The sequence below is a fragment of the Silene latifolia genome, chromosome 7, assembly GCF_048544455.1.
Source record: "Silene latifolia isolate original U9 population chromosome 7, ASM4854445v1, whole genome shotgun sequence".
In the NCBI taxonomy this organism is placed as follows: Eukaryota; Viridiplantae; Streptophyta; class Magnoliopsida; order Caryophyllales; family Caryophyllaceae; genus Silene; species Silene latifolia.
In genome coordinates, this window is record NC_133532.1 from 116,389,164 (window position 1) to 116,410,854 (window position 21,691).

General features: G+C 37.2%; 3 protein-coding genes across 3 annotated transcripts; 1 reads left to right on the top strand and 2 right to left on the bottom strand.

Moving 5' to 3' along the window:
* Nucleotides 1-6,720: 6,720 nt before the first annotated feature.
* On the bottom strand, nt 6,721-11,503 carry LOC141592660 (BTB/POZ domain-containing protein At5g03250-like). Its single transcript, XM_074413414.1, has 5 exons — nt 11,384-11,503; nt 11,064-11,148; nt 9,132-9,201; nt 7,657-8,898; nt 6,721-7,503 (listed from the first exon to the last, which is right to left on the bottom strand). Exons 2-5 carry the CDS (start codon nt 11,120-11,122, stop codon nt 6,973-6,975), a joined length of 1,902 nt encoding a protein of 633 aa, XP_074269515.1. The 5' UTR covers nt 11,123-11,148; nt 11,384-11,503; the 3' UTR covers nt 6,721-6,972.
* A 2,350-nt stretch (nt 11,504-13,853) lies between these two features.
* Nucleotides 13,854-16,247, top strand: LOC141592661 (uncharacterized). Its single transcript, XM_074413415.1, has 2 exons — nt 13,854-13,950; nt 15,776-16,247. Exon 2 carries the CDS (start codon nt 15,807-15,809, stop codon nt 16,107-16,109), a length of 303 nt encoding a protein of 100 aa, XP_074269516.1. The 5' UTR covers nt 13,854-13,950; nt 15,776-15,806; the 3' UTR covers nt 16,110-16,247.
* A 126-nt stretch (nt 16,248-16,373) lies between these two features.
* Nucleotides 16,374-19,849, bottom strand: LOC141592662 (uncharacterized). Its single transcript, XM_074413416.1, has 2 exons — nt 19,615-19,849; nt 16,374-16,751 (listed from the first exon to the last, which is right to left on the bottom strand). The coding sequence occupies exons 1-2, from the start codon at nt 19,760-19,762 to the stop codon at nt 16,666-16,668; spliced, it is 234 nt and encodes a 77-aa protein (XP_074269517.1). The 5' UTR covers nt 19,763-19,849; the 3' UTR covers nt 16,374-16,665.
* Nucleotides 19,850-21,691: the final 1,842 nt, after the last annotated feature.

The following is a 21,691-nucleotide window of genomic DNA, read 5'->3' on the forward strand; positions in this document are numbered from 1 at the left end:
ACTCGATTAGTCACCTTGTCCCTCACTCTTACTTTCTTAACTTTTTCAAACACATGATCCTCAAAGAGATTAAATGACACATCATATTCATTAAATTTATCAAGAAGAGAGGTTTCAAACAATTCACCCATGTAAGCTTTATCAAATATAGGAGCTTCATACTCCTCATCAACAATCATGATCTCAAGCAAAGGGGTAAGAGAAATGAGGTCTAAAGAATCAATGGGTTCAAGGAATTTATCATCAACAAGGAGGAAAACATCAAATTTCTCCAAAATAGGCTCCTCAACACATTCTTTAATCAACTCCTTCTCCACTACCTCATGGTCCACCTCAAAAGATACTCTCTCAAACTCACACAAACCTAATTCCTCAAAACTTTCACTAAGAACATTATTTGGCTCATTCAACCAATCGTCATCATCGTCATCATCATCAAATTTCACCCTCTCCAACTCACAATCATCAACAACATTCACTAAGTACGGTGTAGATTGGAATAAGGGGTGTGAAAGCTCTCTTGGAAAAGGGTTAGATGGTTCACAAGAAGGTTCAAAGGCATGCATATCATCATCAACATCATTCATCACATTCAAATTCACAAGTGGTGGAGATACATAAGAAAGGCAAGCATTAGGGTCATCACCACAAGATTCATAAGACAATGTTAACTCATGCATAGATTCCACATCCATGGGGGAAGGAGGAACATGGTGATCATGAACATAAGGCACATCCATAGGAGAAGAGAAGTCCACATTTCCACTTATAGCATCAAACAAAGAATAATCATTACGTTTAACACTACTTCGTGGTCCTCTCTTAAATGTAGCCCAAATAGAATTCCGATCCTCATCAACACGAGCCATGTTCTCAATTAAATCCTTAGCCTTATCAACACTTAACTTATCAAATGCCCCAACTCCGGATGATATAGTCACAAAGTTTTTAAGAGAAGGAAGCAAATTATCAAAGAAAATAAGCATGAATTGGCAAGGTGAAATACCATGGTGGGGACAAGCTCTCAACAAACCCTTAAACCTATCCCAAGTCTCACTCAAAGTCTCAAACTCACCTTGTTGGAAATTATAAATTTCACGTTTCCTAAAGGCGGTTTTAGAGGGAGGGTAAAACTTGTTTAAAAAGGCTTGAGCTAAGTCATCCGAAGTGCAAAAGGTGCTAGAAGGGTGTAAGCGTAACCATCTCTTAGCTTCACCCTTAAGACTAAAGGGAAAAAGTAAGAGTTTAATGGTTTGGTCCGATAATCCCTCCTTCTTAACAAGGTCACAATTTGCCTCAAAAGTCTCTAAATGGTCAATTGCTTCATCACTATCTAAACCACAAAAGACATCTTGCCGAATCAACTCAATAAGACCTATATCAAACTCATAATCAACTTCCACCACCCCAATATTAATAGGTCGGTTAATATGAGTAAGGTTTGGTCTACAATAATCGCGTATGCAAGACATTGCCATGTGTGCTCAAAGAAGTGACAAATAAGAGACAAGTCACAAGAAATAAGTAATGCGACACTTAAGTAACATGCAACAAGTTTCAAGTAACAAATACGTAGCCTAACAAATCTAAAACTCAACTAATATCAATCTGTTAATCTCCCCGGCAACGGCGCCATTTTGATAACGGGTAGAGGTCGTCGTACCCGATCAAACAATTTAACTCAACTAGTAAGGGTAGTCGAGGTCGAACCACAGGGAGATCAAGTTTGAGTATTAGTTTTGTCTTAGATTATAAGTTAGCTACGTGAATTATGAAATTGATTAATATTAAACTAATTGCTAAAGTAAAAATGAATTAAACTACGACTACTAAACTAAGTAAACAAGTAATGAAAAGTGATTTAAACAATAAAGGAAAGCCTAGGGTCCGATTTCACCTCCGACATGTTCATTTACTATCATAATCCCGTTATTTAATTAGTTATTGAGGTAATGTGTAAGGAGGAGACGACTCTAATTCGCCAAGCACCGCCCTCTCGGGTTCGCACTTGGACACTAGAACTACCCACCAACCCCTCTCTCGGGTTCGAAGGTCGGAATCCCTAACCTATTACCCGGCTACCCTAAGAACATGCATTTTCCCAAGGTGGCTTAGTAATGGCTAAGGTCATTAGGCCCACATCAAATTCCGGGTCATCCCACTCCCTCTCTCGAGGGTCGATTTCAAACCCAAGACTAAAGGTGCCCTCCTTTGGCTCCCCCTCTCGGTCTCAACCAAAGTTGACAATTAGGCTTAAACAAGATAACCAAATCCCCAACCTAATTGGTTCTCACCAATGGACACGGTTAAGAATTAACATTACCCACAAATAAACCATCAAAAATAGTCAATCCTCTAGTCAACCCTTACTTATTTCCCCAACAACTAATTAAATTAGGATTTAATAAAGTAACTTACACATGTCGGGGTTAAATCGAATCCTAGTGAAAATACTACTCACTAATCATGACTAATCTAACATTAAATATATTTTTAACTATACTAAACATGGTGCTAAGAACAATAGAACAATAAACATTGAGACTTTAAGCTAATTTAATGACTAATAAACATGAGTAAACTAACATTAAACAAGGTAAGACTAATAAGACTAAATCTTGGACTAATTAAAGTAATTAAACTAATTAAATACATAACAATAATTAAATAATAATAAGAGAAAGAGAGAGAAGAAATGATACCATACTTAGAGGAAAATTGTATATATGAGATGAAATTAGTCTTATAAACCCCAAAAAATACATCTTGAATCACTAATTGATCTATTTTTAAACTAAATTTGAGTATGTTTTTGAGGAAAATACCTAAAACTAATTATTCCTACTGCTACTCCTATCTCGTCTTCACTGCCTGGGAACCCAACAAATGACGGCTCCCCTATGAACAAAAACCAAGTGACGGCTCCCTCAAATCCCCCACAAAATGTGAGCTGTCCCCCCCCTCCCCCCCCCCCCCCACTCAAAAACAATTGTCGTCTTTGTTTTAGGTGAGACACCAAAAAGAATAGTGGAGCATTACAAATTTACGGGAGTACAATGCACTAGGCCCAAATTACAATACCAAGGCAGCCCAATTCATGGGAAAATTGTATGTAAACCGGTGTAGTGCAAAATTGACGGTCCAAGTCTTCATGTTGTTCAATTCTTTTGGTCTTTCTTTAATCCGTCTTGAACCGGTTTTTATACTCGAACTTGGTACCTATAAAATAAGAAATACGAGAGCAGTACCAAATTCCAAAAAGTAATATAGAATAGCAATATTTAAAACTAATCGGGCAATGTGCTATATAAGACAAAAATGGGTAAATAGCGTTAACTCGAGTTATTAATTCGGTCGAATAAGAGATAAAATGCGGGCTAAAAAGACGTAAAATAAGGTGTTACCACTTACAATCTCACATGTATATTAATCATCATCATTAACATGTTTTATTCATCGTCAATCCGACTTAAATCCCTTATAATCTCATATTTGCGGGTTTTCGTCATTAAATTCAATCCGGGTTGTAGGAATTCAATTCGTTCATATTGAGTTTCTGTAATTCACTCCTTTGATATATTTTCATCTGTCTATTGTCGTATTCGTCATTAATTTGTCATCAATTCATCATGTTTAGTCTATTTCATTCACCTATGTCACTAATCAATCATTCGTTAATGAAATTAATTCATTTAAATCCGTCTCATCCATGTTTTATTGTTTCATGACCCATTAACCACATGTAAATAACCTGTTAATCACTTTCATCCGAGTAAATAATTTAATCGATCTTTAAATTTACCAACGAGTATTAACAACACGCAATTCCGGCTTCACAGCCAGAATTCAGGTCAGGAACAGACGCAGCAACTGCTGCGCCTATTCCAAAAGACGCAGCTCTGCTGCGCCTATTCCGGGTTGAATTCTGTCCCTGAACTCCGTTTCTGCCTTGTCCTAGTTTAATTAGCTTATGTACAAATCTACTATTATTCGTATTATCGCTTTCTGATCTGTTCGTTAATTTATTCCTTTATTCTTTTTCCCAAATTATCCGTTTTAAAGGTATTTTCGACATAAATCGCCTAATCCATTGTAATTATTGTAATTTTCATTATTGCAATTTTATTTATTGTTTTTATTCGTATTTATTGTATCATTTGTATGTTTTCACATGTAATTGAGCATAAATCCTACTTTAACATTAATTGTATGCTAATTACGTGTTAACCGACTTAGTCTAATTCTCACATGCTAGGATTAAAACTTGGATGTTGCATTGCATGCATATAACCGACGATATATCAAGTATAAATGATGTCCATAATCATTAGTAGAGGCCGCTATCGAGGCGGGCGGGATTAGGTGTTCGATCAAAAGAGCTTCCTAATACGTACCCTCACCCCTTACTCCAGATCTCCGTGAACACCCGTGTTCATTGGCATCCACGAGAGTCATTCTAGACATAGAATGCTAAGGGTAACGATTGCTTAGTGTTCATGTCTCTACTTTGTATCTTGACATGACACGAGGTATTCGAACGGTTCCAATTTCCCATAAAAATTGGTGGTGACTCCAACAAAAATGCAAACGCTTGTTCTCCTCTCTCCCAAGCGCCCCCGTGGCCCCCCGCTGTCCACATGCATATATGGGGTACATGGACGAGCTAGCGAGCAAAGTAACCTTGGGATCTAGATTGGCTTTATTTTATTGTGACCCTTAAACACTTTTTATGTCATATACTTTTTAGGGACATATGTCTCCCTTTTTCATATTTGGGTTGTATAACTTTGTTTCGCGACTTTAGCGATGTTTTATGTATGAGATTTATTTTAGACCTTGCATGTTTGACACCTTCCCATTTGGATATTTTTATAACAGGTTCAGGTTTCGTTTTCGGTTTTAAAAATTACAAGTTTTTACCCAAAAGAACCTATTACAAACATATCCATGCAGTTTTTATCTAGAATTATGTGTTTACTTTTCCGCAATGAATGAGGGTGTCACAGCTAGACCTAGCATCCACCAGCTGGATCCATCATTCACCAGCAGCGGGGGATCCAGGTGTAGAGTTAGACTCGGAAACAGGAACAGTCCCAGAAGTAGGAGCAAAGTCAAATGGTGGAGCAGACCCATGGATTGGGGGCATGGCTGCAAATGGAGTAATCTCAATAAGAACAGACTCTGTGGCCAAATCAAGAGTAGGCCCTCTTTCTGGCGCTGGATCCATATGCAGAACCAGGATCTGCCTTTCTCTTCTTAGCAGACCTAGGAGCAGGAAACAACATCCGACCAAGTAGACTCAGGTCTCGTGTAGATCTCGACCAGCCAAAATCTCCTGCGAATCCGAGTCCTACTTTGGAGGGACCCCCAGGAACAGGGGACCCAGAGACAGGAGACTCATAAGCAGGGTTGGACTCAGAAGCAGGGTAGGATTCAGAAGCAGGGGCTGCGTAGAAGCAGAGGTAAAGCCACGAGGTGGAACATATCCAGGAATAAGAGGCTTTGTAGCAAGAGGAGTGGCCTCAGTGGGAACTTGCTCCTTGGTTGAACAAGAGGCAGATCTCTTTTTTGCACGGATACCAGAAGCAGAAGCAGGGCCAGCTTTTCTCTTCTCGGCTAGCTTGGAGGCATCTTCAGCACGTTTCTTCTCACTCAGAGCCAGAACCGCAGCAAGTGTTGCCTTAAGCTTAGCAGATCCTGGAAGAAGGTGAGAAGTCAAGAAACAACAGCAACAATACAACAAGTCAAACAGCAACAGCAGTACTGCAAATAAAGCAGAAGTAGAGCTACATATCAGACGACATAGCATCCGGAACCAGAAAGACTAATTTCCCTCCTCATCTTGAGGCTGAGAAAGAAAATTGGGGGCAATTGTTATGGGTAAAAAATACACATTTTTTAAGAGACGGCGTGGCAAAATCCTAGAGGTGGATCTAAGGAGTTGGGAGTCGCTGATGTGGCGAAATCTTAGCCATCCAAGAAAGAAGTATGTGCACTTAGTGTGGAAATAATGGGCAAAGGAATAAGTCAAAGAAATTAAGGCATTCAAAGGATTGGTGAGTTGGAAAAGGTGGGGACCATTAGATCAAAAATAAAACAAACACAACTTGGAAGTTGCAAAACACACGTGCAAAAGGAATTATTGGGTTTAGTCAATAACCAATTCCTATTCTTATGGGAGTTGACCCAAAATCCAGGAGCAGAAATAGGAGAGAAGTTCTTAGACTCTCTACCTAGATCCAGCGGTTATAAAAGCAAGAGATGAGCAACACAAAAAGGCATCCAACACTCAAGCACTTTCAACACTTTACTACTCAACACTCCGTCTATACTTAGCAATATTCCGCTAGAAAAATAATTCTTGTATTTCCTTACTCACAAATTCTATCTCGATTATAGTGCCAAATTGGTGGGATTCCGACTCCCCCCGCGGTTGTTCCCACATCGGGTTTTCCGCGTCACCAAAAATTTCTCGTGTCACTCTCTTATTTTGTTGTTTATTCGTACGTTAAATTCGTTGCATTCATTCCGTCGTTGGCCATAGATTAATCACTATCACTCACTAAATTAAATCAATAGTCGGTAAATTTTTACCAAAACAGTTGGCATATAAGTAATGAATTCACGTGGGAATTGCCATTTACCTAGGAGAGGCTAGGTAATCCCATGAATTTAAAGGATAACCAAACAAGTCCCAAGTAAAATATCGTCTCACGTAAATTTATCATAAACTTTGTTATTTCCTAAACAAAATCCATCTAACAATCTATCTCAAAACTCGAAACTACCATCAAAGCTAAGGAATTCCGAACCACTAAACAACTTCACTAAATCAACCCTACTAAACATAAAATCCTTAAATATCAAATATTTTTGATGAAAAAGCTAAAAAGTCATGTAAATAACATCGCCTAACAATTCACCGGGATAAAGAGGGTACAAATAAAACGATAACAACCCTTCAACAGTACTTTAATTTACGATGTTCCCATTTTCATCGACAATCATAGTCTTCGCTTGCTCATGCATTTTCTCTTGAATTTTCATCACAACCTTTTCTTTTTGCGCTTTAGCAGCGAAATAAGCTTTAACTTCAGCAGATTTATTCGGCCTTGTTTTCGGCCTAGCAAACATTTTCGAAAATATACTCCACCTTCTTTTAGTTTTCGCTAGCTTCTCGATTTCCTGTCTCATTGTTAAACACTCTTTTTCCAGCTCAGTAACGCGGTCTCTAACATCACCAACAACCACCAACTGTCCATTTTCTTCAGCATCATCCTGGTTCCGGTTTGTTGAAGTGTCGAAATTACTCGGTGGTGCGAAGAACCACCCTGAGATTTGTGTTCGAAGCCTTAATTGTTCGAAGAACAGAACTTGTACGATCACACGTAGAGGTAATCTTTCGTTTTGCGCTGCGTGTGTGCTTGCTTCTAGTGAAAGTTTTTGGCAGTTCATCAGCCTACATATTTGTTCTCTCTCGGATTCCGTCAACCATGGATGCGCCTGCAATGAAAACAATCGGAAATTTCACACACCATCTGTTTCTGCGCAAATTCTCATTTCAGACGTGCAAAAAAAAGACCATTTTACAATAAAATGTTACTGCGCAAATTCTCATTTCAGAATTACCTTTCGAATTAAATGATGATGACATACCTTGAGATAGATATCAATGGCGTGATAAAAGCCGTCATATCGAGTCCTAGCATAATCAGGAATAACAGCAGCAAGAGACTGAAACTTAGGAAGCTTAACATTAACATCAGGAGCGACTTCTGCAAGATACGAATCCACGAGTTCAGCTACCAAAGTCATCGAATTAATAGCTTGTGACGGATCCACCATTTGCGCATTATCATTTGTCATCGGAGAAGACGTTCCCGACATACTCAGCTGCATTTGCATAAAATGATCAACAACCCTTTGAACACAATCCAAGTCATACATCGTCTCGACTGAGAGATTAGTGTTAGGAATAAGTAAATCGACTAAGGATGCTTGATCCAATTGCGAACCAACCCTTTTCTCCAAATTCTCGACACATGATGGGCTCGCGTGTAAGGACATGGCCGTCTTCAGAAGTTTAAGCAAAAACTTAGTTGGTGTGACACCTTTTTGAGTAGGGACTATATTCACTATTTCCTCGAGAAGAAGTCGTTGATCAGACTCAGACGGATTATTATTATTATTATTATGATCGTGTTGAGAAGAACTCGCTTCAACAATCTCCTCCACGGGACTAGCTTGGGCGGTCATTAGCGGAATATTTTTATTAGCGTAATACATTATGGAACCTGAAACCCTCTCGGGTTTCATTCCTCTGGCCTCAACGGCTTTAATAAACCGCTTATAAAGCAAGAAACTAAGCGAAGACGTATCTTCGTACCACCAGTCGTTGATCGCCGTGTTTAATCTCTTGGAAAACGATATCCCGTTCCATAACGGCTTATCCGTAGCAGAGGACTTACTCTGTCCTCCAGAAATAGGCCAACCGGATAAACTCGGGTCAGAACAGGCCTTGATAGCTAAAGAATTGATACACCTCGAAACGACATGGGCTTTTTCGGCGTGATTGAGAACTTCTTCACATGTTTCGAGAGCTTGCATCGAGTCGGTCCAACTGTTGAATACTTCACTTAGGAATGCTTCGGTTTGTGCAATGAGATTTCCTTCACCGTATTCTTCAGTCATTTCGAGAAATTCTCCTGCGCATCTTAGAATTACGACATTGAAGGACGTGATTTCGAGTTTCATCCCGTAACAAAATTTTGCTACGAGTTCGATTGCCTTTGATCCACCGGGAAGATCGTCAAGTTTGACAATGCAATTTGATCCATCTTCACTTTTGAATTCTCCTATTCGCTTTTCTAATAATCCGCTTCTTGAGATTAATGGAAACTGATATAAATCGGAGAATAAAAAAGAATTAGATTACAATTTCACGAGTTCTATAAAGCGGTTGTAAGCGTGAAACGGATAAAAGTACATAATACAAATCATATATTCAGTTAGTAATGAACATTAATTAGTTATAATGATTTTTTTTTTTACCCGTTTCACAATTAATTAAGACGATTTTAAATGAAAATTTACGAGTAAATAAAAGAACACAATCATGTGTTTTTAGTTACCTTGTGCAATTGGAATATTGTATCCCCAGCTTCAATGGTAACATCACTTGCAAGACCGGATGAACATAGCCTAGAAATATTGAACAACATTATTAATCACCAATTTTAATTCTTGTCACTACTATTATTTTTCTCAAATCTTTCATCATTTATTGTACGAACTAAGGTCATATGTAAAATACGTACAAAGGATAAGGGAGAGTATCTCATACGATTTAGGAAAATCTTCCTTGATTTCATTATGCAACATACATAGTAAAAAATTCTAGAATATGTCATTAATGTTAGTATAATGAACTTAGGCGAGTACATTGAACATAGCTCTCTAACATCTTGAACAAAACATCGGAGAAGTAATAAAAATTCTTATTTAAGACCGTTTTTAAAACCACTCGTTTTTATCTTCGGTCATATTTGTGTGTTCCATCTTCTTTTTCTGACAAGGGTTATTCTACACGGTAACCCTGGTATTTTTTTGAATTCTAGCTGGTAACCCTTCATTTTCAACCACCCACATGGTAACCCTGAACTTGTCAAAAAAAGTTCTCCATGACCCCCAACTTTTATTCCGTTAAAAAACTCTGTTAGTTTGCATGTTTATTGGGATTTGGGCTTGTTTTTTAGACTTCAAATGCTTAAAAGGCCAAGTCACTATGGTCTTCTCAACTCAATTAAATAAATAAACCTCAAATTTTCCTAACAAATAATTATATTCTTGGGACACTTAAGAGTATAATTCATAATCTTTTTATTTTCATTATTATTATTATTATCATTTTTATTGCTTAATAAAGAATATTAAAGTAGTAAATATATTGAAAGACATCTTACTTTTGTTTTTTTTGTTATAAATTAGATTAGATTAAAATTGTTAATATTGATATTATTTTTATAACAAAAACAAAGGTAAGATGTGAATCGATATTTTTACTACTTTAATATTCTTTGTTAAGCAATAAAAATGATGATAATAATAAGAATGATGATAAAAAAAGTTATGAATTATACTCTTACCATACCTATAATATAATTATTTGTTAGCAAAATTCATGGTTTATTTATTTTAATTTAGTTGAGAAAATCATAGTTACTTGGTCATTTAAGCATTTGAAGTGTAAAAGACAAGCCCAAGTCTCAATAAACATTCAAACTAACGGAGTTTTTTAACGGAATAAAAGTTGAGGGCCAAGGAGAACATTTTTTGATAAGTTCAGGGTTACCATGTGGATAGTTGAAAAATGAAGGGTTACCAGCTAGAATTCAAAAAAACACAGGGTTACTACGTAGAATAACCCTTAAAAAAAAAGAAAAAAAAAGGTGTAAATCATATTCATTTGATGATTTGTCGAAAAATAAATCTAGTATGACATAAATATATGACAAAAGATTGGATTTTGCTCATTTTGCACCACACAATAATTTACTTCCATTTAATTATTGGTTTTGGAGTCATAATAAAGAGGATCACACGAAATGAGATCCAAATAAAAAACTAAATGAGATGAATAAAAAATTGTCGAAAGCTTTCCTAAAAAAGAAATTATCGAAGGCATACAAAGAGAAACATCATATTTTCTTTGTCACGGTGAATTGTTAGTTATTCTTGTCTGAAATTCTCCTCACATATTTCTAACGATAACATAGCTATTGATCAGAACGGAGAAAGTAATCATAATAATATGATTATATACATTAACTAAGTAACAAACTTATTAGCTATGTTAGCAAATAACAACAACCATGCAAAATTGCACAAACATAAGCCATAAATAAACAATGATAAAATGTTAGAAAATGTTACATACACCATTTTCAAACACATATGTCATCTATACATGACATATTAGATCATTTTATTATAAATAATTTCAAGTTAATAGAAAAAAAAATTACAATATGCGAACATAAAATTATGAGAAATAAAAACATTACCAAGCCTGGCCTTCACGTCGCAAAGTATCAGATTTCGAACCCAATCTCATGCATGCCATGCTAATACAATTGTTGAATAATGAACCTTTAGGATTAACAATAGAAATACAATAACAAAATGAAACAAATTAGAATACAATCAAAACATTAAGAAATCGTTAGTCGAAGTGATAAATAAACAATATGTACTCCCTCCTATTATATGCAATTGCAACATTTCATTAAAATATTCGTTACATATAATCAATTAATGCTGCAATTCCGAGGAATAGGAGGGAGTACCAACTAAGTGATTGTTGGTGTGTTTTTTAGTTATGTACCTTCAATCTTCTAAGAATAGATTCATAAAAAATAATACTTGTTTTTTAAGTTGATGATGAATAATAAAAGGAAGGAAATAAAGTGATGCATGGTGGCATAGAAATAGAAAGAGGTTGCGAGTCTAAAGGATAGTTTTGAGAGATTAATTCAATAGAATGAGTGATTTGTAAAACCTTAAAACTAGGGACTAGTAGACCATATCATTTATGACTTTGTCTATTTCATTGTTTCTTAGATGATTATCAAATAAAATGTTTATCCTTTTTGTATTAAAGTAGTTTTATGGTCGATCGTGTAACAAATCAAATACGAGTATTTAATTATGTAGGTAGTTTATATATAGGATAGTGATAGGGTGCCTATGACGAGGAAACCCGCAACCACTACCTTTGGTGCGCATTAGATAAACTATATAAATCCGATATCAACTCTGCATTATACATGAAAAATTAATCATCCCATGTCGTCCGATATAAGGAGTGGGGATCCTCTGTCTCATTTGGTGTCCCAATGTGTGTGTCACTCCAATCACCTTCTAACACATCAACAAATTAATATAATTACTGCAATATTTTATTTTGCAACAAGTAATGTGCTAAAAGATGAGTGGAGTGTCACACACAATAGGACACAAAAGTGGGATAGATGTTCCTTACTGCGATATAAGGCACAAAAGACATCTAATATACATGTTGAGCATCTCACTTCTACTCTCGAACGACCATAGTATATACGGTAAAATATAAAAGCATATCAAATGTTTTTTTTATTATAGTGTTTTCAATCACAGATTATAAATATAAGAGTAATAATATCCATACTCTATTTACGATTGATTCATTTTGGTTCAATTGAGAAACGATCCAAGGATCAAGGTTGCATCAACAACCATATAGTATTTGGTTCAATATGATTTAACCAAAGCATGATGATTATGTATAATCCTCAATTCATATTACTTAATTAATCCTCAATTGAGCAGAAATTCCACTCATTGCACTCTAAAACTCTGTTTGATAGTGCATTTTAGGTACCTTTTTTTCATCAAAGTGGCTTTTTTTGACAAAAATTTCAGGTAGCTTATTTTTTGGAATGCGTTTGGCAAGTAGCATTTTATAACAAATAAGCTACCTGAAATAAAATGCTACCTAGGGTAGCATTTTAGATTTCAGGTACCTGAACTCATTTAATTTTTCTGTTTTACCCCCTCAATTTATAATATTAAATTATTAACATATCATTTTACGTCATTTCATCAAAAATCAACTACTTTTTCAGCTAGTTTGTCAAACATTTTTTTTATATAATCAGTTACCTTTTCAGCTCCTAATTTCCAGCTACCTTATCAGTCATCTTTTCAGGTTTCAATTAGTTTTTCAGCTTTCAGCTACCTTTTTAACTAGTTTTACCAAACATAGCTTAAGGGGATGTTTGGTATGAGCAAAAGAAAGAAAAATGAATCAAAATAGTGGCACAAGGAGCAATAATTCTTGTATATATAAAATCGTTTTACATAAGTGTTATCGTAAAACCAACTGATATTTTATTTAAATAACTCCATTAAAATAACTTCTACCAACCACCACTTTTCCAATTTTTTGTTACAAGGTTTTGCAATGTTTTATTGTAAAATCGTTTTTGTAAGAACCTAAAAGATACAAACATCCAAATTCCTTGTTTGATTTGGAATTGAAATGAAAAAAGTACACCTTATTGTCAACCCAAATCCATCCACATCCACCTTCACCATCACCTAGACGTGGACAGTGGGCCGAGTTGGGCGAGCCAGACTGGTGTGAAGGAGGCCCAAGCTTCACACTTCTGGCCATCGGTGGACGAACCATAGTGGGTCAGGCTTGTGAACGGGTGACATTGAATCCACCCGATTTATTAGTGGATGGCGGGCCTAGTGAGTTTGGTAGGGAAATGATTGGGCGGGCTTCACCAATCACAACTTGAACCCGACATAGGTGGGTTATACGGGTCATGCTGGGTTAGTGCGGGTCGAGCCATCGCGCAGTAAGATCCAACTCTACGTGTCTACCATCATCCGCCCCAACCCAATCTACCACCACCGCTTCTTATTGTTGGACAATTAACCCTCATCGTTGTAACACGTATCGTTAAGAGTTCTCCCAACTCATCAAAAACCTTATTTCTAAAACTTTGATGAAGAAAGAAAAAAGTATTTATTTAACAAACATAAATTAAGGAGACGGAGAGTTTCATTTTTTTCACTTTTTAGAAACCTTCTGCCAAACTCAACCTTAAGCGTACACACTATTAATAAACATCACATCCACAAAACACAATTTGCAAAACGGACACCAAAATGAAATTAACCCAAAACTCGACCTCTTTTGTTTTCCAAAAATAAATAAAAGACTACCTTACCTATTTCGGCTATTTGGAGCTTGAAAAGCCAGAAACAGAGATCGGGGTTGGTTTGATCTCTCATCAGTTACAAGTTTACAACATTTGCTTTTCTTAAATTCAATTGAAATCACCCTAACCCTAGCACCGACCAAATTCCCCAATTTCATTCAATCACCCCCAATTCAATCAGGTATATTCCCTTTTCTCCCCTACATTATCTCTCTTTTTCTTTCATTTGTAGGGATTTAATTTCAATTGCGTTTTGATTACAATGTGTTTGTTTCTCAAATTTTAGGGTTTCATTTTTCAGATTTGTAATTAATTGTGGTTTATATTTGTTAGCTAGGTATCAGAATTCAGATCTGATGTATTGTAGATTTGTAGGGTGACTTAAATTAGTAACTGAGCTTCAATTGGATCACTGTGTATTACGACAATACCGACATTTTCCGATGTTTCGAGGGCTCTCGCAAATTGCGAGTTAAGGGGGTTTGAGTGTTTACGTATAGCCGATCTAGAAATGACAATCGAATTGTCTTGAATTATGCAATTCTTTATATTAGATAGTGGTATAAATATTGGAATTGATCATTTATCAACTATACTGGGTAAATGTTGGGCAAATACCCTTTTATAATGCCCGATATTTAATACCATGTGGTGCGGGACATGTGGCACTGGCAATTCAACCCCGTCACTTAGCTTCGCTGGTAAAGCTGTTGAGGATTGATACACTGGTTTTTGTGACTTAGATTAGATTCACAACCCATTGTGCTTTAAAATTCCTCTTGTGGCTACTTTTGCTCGAAAAGAGAGAAAAATGATCTAGTGCTTTGTATTTTATTTGCTGTGATCATAAAGTTGAAGAAGCTTGATCGCGTAAATCAATGTGACTGGTGTACCAAGACTTAGCGATCGACAAGGTGATGGTGAAGGTCACAGGGTTCCCTTCATTTCATCACTAACTGAATTTAATAGATATGTTCTGCAAAATGTTAAATCCTTCACCAAAGTTTCTAGTGCTTTGTATTTTATTTGCTGTGATCATAAAGTTGAAGAAGCTTGATCGCGTAAATCAATGTGACTGGTGTACCAAGACTTAGCGATCGACAAGGTGATGGTGAAGGTCACAGGGTAATGCTGATGCATTACAGATCTTACCGACTTCGATTTTATGGTACAATTTTTTACATCACATAGTAGCCTCACATTCAAAGCCGTCTCATCTGGTCTTCTATGGGCTGTAGTTTTATTTTCATGCCTCTTTTTATGTTTAAGGCCCCGCTGTGACGTATGTTACTTGGGCCCAGCTAGAAGCCTGGAAACTAGAAGTATTAGAATAAAAATACTCGTGTTCTTCACTGAAAGTAAAATGTCCAAGTGTCTTATTCATGCCCAAATGATGGCTAGCTAGTTTATTAAGGTCCTTCTATAAATTACAGCGCAAGTTATACTATTGGATCTTTCAATTAAATTCCTTCTATCCCTTAAACTACAATCTGGAATTGATGTTAGTCTTTTTAATTAAAATATATAGTCGGAACTGGTTAATCATTGCCATTAACACTATTCAGTCTACTTAGGAGCCCCTTTCGTTCCAGTTTTTAAGTTCACTTCACTTGTTCCCCTTCATGTCATGGTTCATTTGTTTGTCTGTTTTCTCCTTTTTTGGGGAAATCTTTTACGAGTTGAATGAATTATTGGGCTTGCCATGCTATTTTTGTGGAAGTCTTTGCTCGGCGTAGTGTCAAATAGTGGAAAACTTGAATCTATCTTGGCTTTGTTCGCTCGTTTTCCTAGTCTCTGCTTTTCATATTCATGTTTAAGGCACTGGCGGATGTCGAAGTACACAGGGTCCCTGGACACCGTAGAACAGAACTCTTTCGTGCAGTTTGCTCAAATTATTGTTGTTTATATAACAATGACCGAAACTTTCGAAGGATTCCTTAAACAAACTTTTCTGGATCAGGCGGTGGTAACTTTTTACTAAACAACAGTATGGTGTGGCTATGCAGGGTTGACTGAAAGTGGATTGGTGCACCAACCATGGGTCTTGATAATGTAGTATCGTCACCACATAGACGATCTCAGGCTGGATTTGCGTTATCTCCATCATTCAAAAAATTTGCACAGAACGACATGAGCTGCTCGGCTCTCGTTCAGAGACATCGCTTCCTTCTGACAGCTCTTGTTCTTCTGGTGATACTCTGCACTGTATACCTCTATTTTGCAGTCACCCTAGGAGGATCAGATGACTTCTGTTCTGGGTTACTGGGAACTGAGAGAGAGTTGTGTCTTGTCAAGCATCACAAAGATTCTTTCACCAAGGGCAAATTAAAGCTCTTTTGACTTCGAGTATTTCACTTCGATTGCCATTTATTATTTTTGTAGTTTTATGTATACATGATTCGAAAATATAGTATTGAGAGGAAAGTTGTAAACACTAATGATATGTTCAATTGATGCCTGTGGGACTTTAACATTCTACTCTAAATCTCTAGATAGCTCAAGTGCGGTATCTCTGAAGTCGTCGTTTCATTAAACAATCCGGTAACTCTATTGATCGATTAAGTGTAATGTTCTGAATGTAATACCAGTTATCAGAGTGTCATATTTGACATTTGACAATAGTTTCAAAAGTTGAATTTTTAGCGCGTATTACTATTTCATGTAATTGATACAATATTTCTAGTAGGGTTTCATTCATTCAAAACCTAAAACCTAAAACAGAGGCAGTATTTATTTTTTTCATAAGATGTCTTGAACCTAGAAAATCCAAAGGATTCAACAAATGGTAAATGTGCCATTGGAATAGAAAAAAAAAATAGTAAACATGTGTCCAATTTGTTGAAATCCATCTAGCTCATCAGACTTCATCGGCTTTAAACGTAAAATATCAGTGCAATCATTTAGCTGGAGATGAAGAAAGGCGTTCGCTTCTCGCTTTGTCAGCTTTTTCCAGGTAGTCTTGATGAGACTGCTGTTTTGACCCTTCATAAAAATAAAATGCAGATTTAAATTAACATTTGCAAAAATAAACAACTGACAATCGCATCAGTACATAACCACGGCGTAATGAAAATTGTGTGTTGATGAATTCATTTGTGTTACAACACAGGGAAATGTTAAAAATTATGTTGAACTTCCATCCACGTAAAGTTAGATTAAACAGTTCGAAGATGACTACGGTTGTTGAATATGATGCAGAAAACAAGGCTACTAAAAACGGACTCCTCCATATAGAATGCCTCTAATATCAAGCCAAGGTAAATGATTAAAGATTCAGTACTACACAAATAACACAAGCAAAAAATAGAATTTATACCACTTCACCCTTCCAAAGAACAAAGAACCGAAAAAAATTAAGCAAATTATCAGAAATTTTATCCCCCATTAAATCCGAAGAATAAACTAAACAAACAAGAAGCAACAAAACAAGTCACTACGAAGTGCCATGCATGCTTTGTTACTCCGATACTTCACTTAGTTGCCGTATTCCGTATCTGATACATATTTTGTCGGATACAATACGACACTTTGATACTTCATTTTAGACCAAAATATTGAAAACTTCGCACAAAAAAGTCGTATCAAATACTCCGATACGTATTTTTCCGGAAACGAGTAGACGAGTCTGAGTAACACATTCATGTATTAATACATCATTTTTCATGCCCTACTGAAAAGGAGATCTTGAAAAAGCGTCGTGCACATTAAAGAAAAACAGTGTATACACCAACACCATTCAGTTAAGTGTCTTAAGCTGTTGTGACTTGTGGCTAACAATTCATTTTCATAGTTATCACAAAAATAGCACCAACAAGACCCAAATAAGTACAATAGCATGTTAAATGTGTACGGTAAGGAGTATAGGCTACAGCAGTACAGCTACTTATATTTTTTTTAATGGGTAAACCTAGGCACTCCAACAGGGAAACAAAAAAAAAAAAAAAAAAAAAAAAAAAGGATCATTTTACGAGGTTAAATGCTATGCTGACTAAAAAAATGCAAACTCAAGTAGTCATAGAATCTAAGTATCGAACCCTTGGTGCTCGTTTAGATCTGGGATCATTTTATGAGGTTAATAGAGCTCAAAACAAAGAAGAAAATGAGGATGTTGAAGAGAGGATAGGGTGGTGAAGGGACGAAACGGGGCCGTGGAGGAACTACTACTACCATAAGAGGATAATACATTACCCTAGAAGGGGGGGGGGGGGTGGATAACTTTGACTCCCTTTGTCGGAGAATTATTAGCATATCATCATCTCCTTCTATCCACCACCACCAATATCTCCTACATTCCCTTTTATGTTGCATTCTTGTGTATCATCATCGCCTTTTCGTTTTGTTTTAGAAACAAAGATGGGAATATAACTCATGGGTTTCTTTGTGTTTTGACAACAACAAGAACATTAGCCTAATGCTTTAAGGGCTTCCACCGATAACAGAGTAGGAGAATCGGATGTAAACAACTTAACCCAGGAGTATTACCAACACCTAGGAAGCTATTTACGGATGACCTAAATAAAAATTGTTCCGAGATTTGCATTAAATTGTGCCGAGATTTCTAAAAGAGAATTACTACAAAAATCGAGGATTCAATGGGCCATAATTTGCTCTAGGTATATATCGCCTCTTTCTATATGATTAAAATATTTTTCACAACAGAAAATAATTGATCTAATCGTGTAAGTGAAATCAGAGGACAAAACAAGTTTACTAGTCTTCTTCAGGGATCTATGATCAGCAGTAGCAAGTGTGATGAGTGATGATGTCCAAAAAAAGAACCCATTGACAGACAAGCAAGCACAATATAATCCGCCAACCCCCATTTGTTTCAGAGGTCTTCTATAAGCAAAATTATAGGTCTTCCAATCGCTCTTCTTATAGCGAACATGAGTTCAAAGACTTCACTGAAGCTCAGTTTACTTGGTTAATTTAACTGTGAGACAGTAGTTCTTGTCTTTCTTGGTGATAGCATTACTCTTAATAAACAGCTCACAAACAATGCTATAAATCTTCTCTTTTCGTCTCCAATTAGCATCCATAAGAAATTAATAAGAAGTACGGAGTGCTAGTTTATTGATTGGTAAAAGGAGAAGCTGGAAAAGAGAAGAGTGATAGCATTACTCTTCTCAAAGCAACAAAGCTCCTACTCTTAATTCAAACAAGCTGAATACTCCACGAACCCTACTAACACAAGACCGCATTCCAAAACACAATAACAATCGTCCCCTATTTCTATCTACGAATCACAACATTGATAGCTCAAATCCATAATACCATTTCCCACCATAGCAAGCTTTAAAGTCCTCAATCCAAAAGGATCATTAAATACAATTATCTCGCTACCACCATCGACTCATCAATCATGAACATCGACAGGAATTCATAAAATGCAGATTCCACCCACATAATTCAAAACCCACATTGAACTATGACTATAGTTGAGATTTTTAGCATAAGCCCTACAAAAAAACACATTTCTACCCATATAATTCAAAACTCACATAGAAATTCCCCTAAAGTTCAAATCTTTGGCATAAACCCTAAATAAACACCCATATAATTCAAAACCCCACATAAAAATTTCACTAAACTTGAAATCTTTAGCATAAACCCTATAAAAAAACACAAATTTCTACCCATATAATTCAAAACCCACATCAAAATTTCCCTAAAGTTGACATCTTTCCCATAAACCCTAACAAAAACTGCACATTTCTACCCATATAATTCAAAACCCACATGAAAATTTCACTAAAATTGAAATATTTACCATAAACCTAATTAAAAAACATTGATAATCTAAAATGATTACACACAAAAAAAAACAAGAGAAAAAGGAGCAAACCTCGAGTCATAAAGTACCAAGGAACACCAAAAATGGCGGTGATAATGACTAATCCACCAAAAACATGCTTCTTATCTCCACTATAAAGGACATGCTCTAATCTGCTTCTAAATCCATGGCTTCCAATTGGTTTTTCTGCACTTGACATTGCTCGATTTTTTTGTAAATTAGGTTGTCGATTGGTATGATTTGCCGAATGCTGGAAGAAACGTGGAGAAACGATGAATTTTGCTTTAAAATTTTACTGATGATGGGCTTCCAATTTTGGGTATAGGACATGTTCTCCAGTTTATGCTCTAGCCCATGAGGCCATGTGTCCCATGGCCCAGAGAACATGAGCATTTTGTATTCCGTTTTAAATTGATGATCCGGAAATTATTAAACTTAATATTGATCAAAAATCAAAATAAAAGTGATTTTGTGTTTAAATTGATATGTTTAACTTAGGGCTTGCCTGGAATTCATGAAATAATTCGGGGGTAAATTTTAATTGTGTGATAATTACTGGGGAAGTTAATTACTTGAGTAATGAGTTCATTAATGATAAGTTTGAGAGACCTGGCAAAACTGACCCGACCCGACAAGGTTGACCCAGACCCGAAAGTGACCCGAACTTGCTTGACCCGAATATGACCCGAAACCCGAATTGACCCGACCCAACCCAGACCCGACCCGAACCTCGATTGACCCAATGTTGACCCGACCTGAAAAGACCCGGCCCATAAGTGACCCGATTCAAAATGACTTAATGTGACCCAAAATGACCCGAAACGACAAGTAGTAAGTCATATTAATATTATATGCATCACAATAGTGTTTCATTGATTACAACTGATGGGGCATATTCTGCACCGCTGACCAAGTCAACACACTGAGCAAGGTCAAAGATATCCACAGCAAGTCAACGACTTAGACTGCCTAGCCGATGCAGCCCATCGGCCTGCTAGCCAGGGTATCGGCATGGCAACCCCGGGGGCACATATCCGCGTACTCACATCCAAGACCCTCTACGGCCTGCCCGCCGTAGGTCCATCGGCCGAGGGTAGAACGGTCTTTCCACCTGATAAGCCACTTGGCCACTTGGCCACTACGTGACAAAAGGTGAAGGCCTATAAATACTCCTCAACCTTCATTGAGGAAAGGATATCAGAACTTAACCTAAATACACTATTCATCTGGTAATATCTTCCTTATCTCTCTACAATACACCTCTAGCCAAGTATCACAGCTTAATCCTTTAAGTTTACTGACTTGGGCGTCGGAGTGAGTACGCTTGGCACAAAGCCAAGCCCTCAGTTCGTTCATTGTTGCAGGAGAGGCCGAGAGGAACGATAAGGACAAGAAGATTCCAACCAAAGACATTACTCTACAAGCCACGGGTGGTAACGATACTTGCTCTGGAATTACACCCGGAACAATTGGCGCCGTCTGTGGGGAAAGACACTAGAAGCTAGTCACATTCATTCCCAAAAAAAAAAAAAAACAACAAAAACCCACCCAAAAAGCTAAGAAAATGTCGAAACAACAAGATGCAACAGAATCGACGAAACCGCATTTTACCAAGATGATACTTTCAACAATTTCCGAGTCATACTGACCCTCCACCGGCGGTGTAGTCCAACCGGAGTTCGGGATGCCATCAATACCCGACACGCCGCTGCCAGCCAACCAGGTCACCATCATGGGACATGTGGTTGACATAGCAAAACTGAAAATGCTCCTAGACCTAATTAGTAGTACGCCTGCTCACACTGTCACATCGACAAGAGCGGCGGAAACTGTCCGGGAGACCAGGGCCCAAAATGTGACTCCGAGAAATTTGGACGGAGCGCTAGGAGAAGCTGACCCAGCCAAGTCGCCAGGGGAGCCCAAAGTGGGCGCGGTAGACCTAAGTCCTTCCCGCACTCGTGGGAGGACAGCGTCCCCGCCGCACGAACGAGGCTCACCCCGAAGAAGCCAGAGGAGTCCGACTCAGCAAAGTTGGAGAAGTCCAAGTCGAATAAGGAGCCCCTCCCGCTACGGGGGGAGGAGCCAGGTTAGGGACGCAAGGAGCCGATCGCCGCGTGTCGTTCGACAC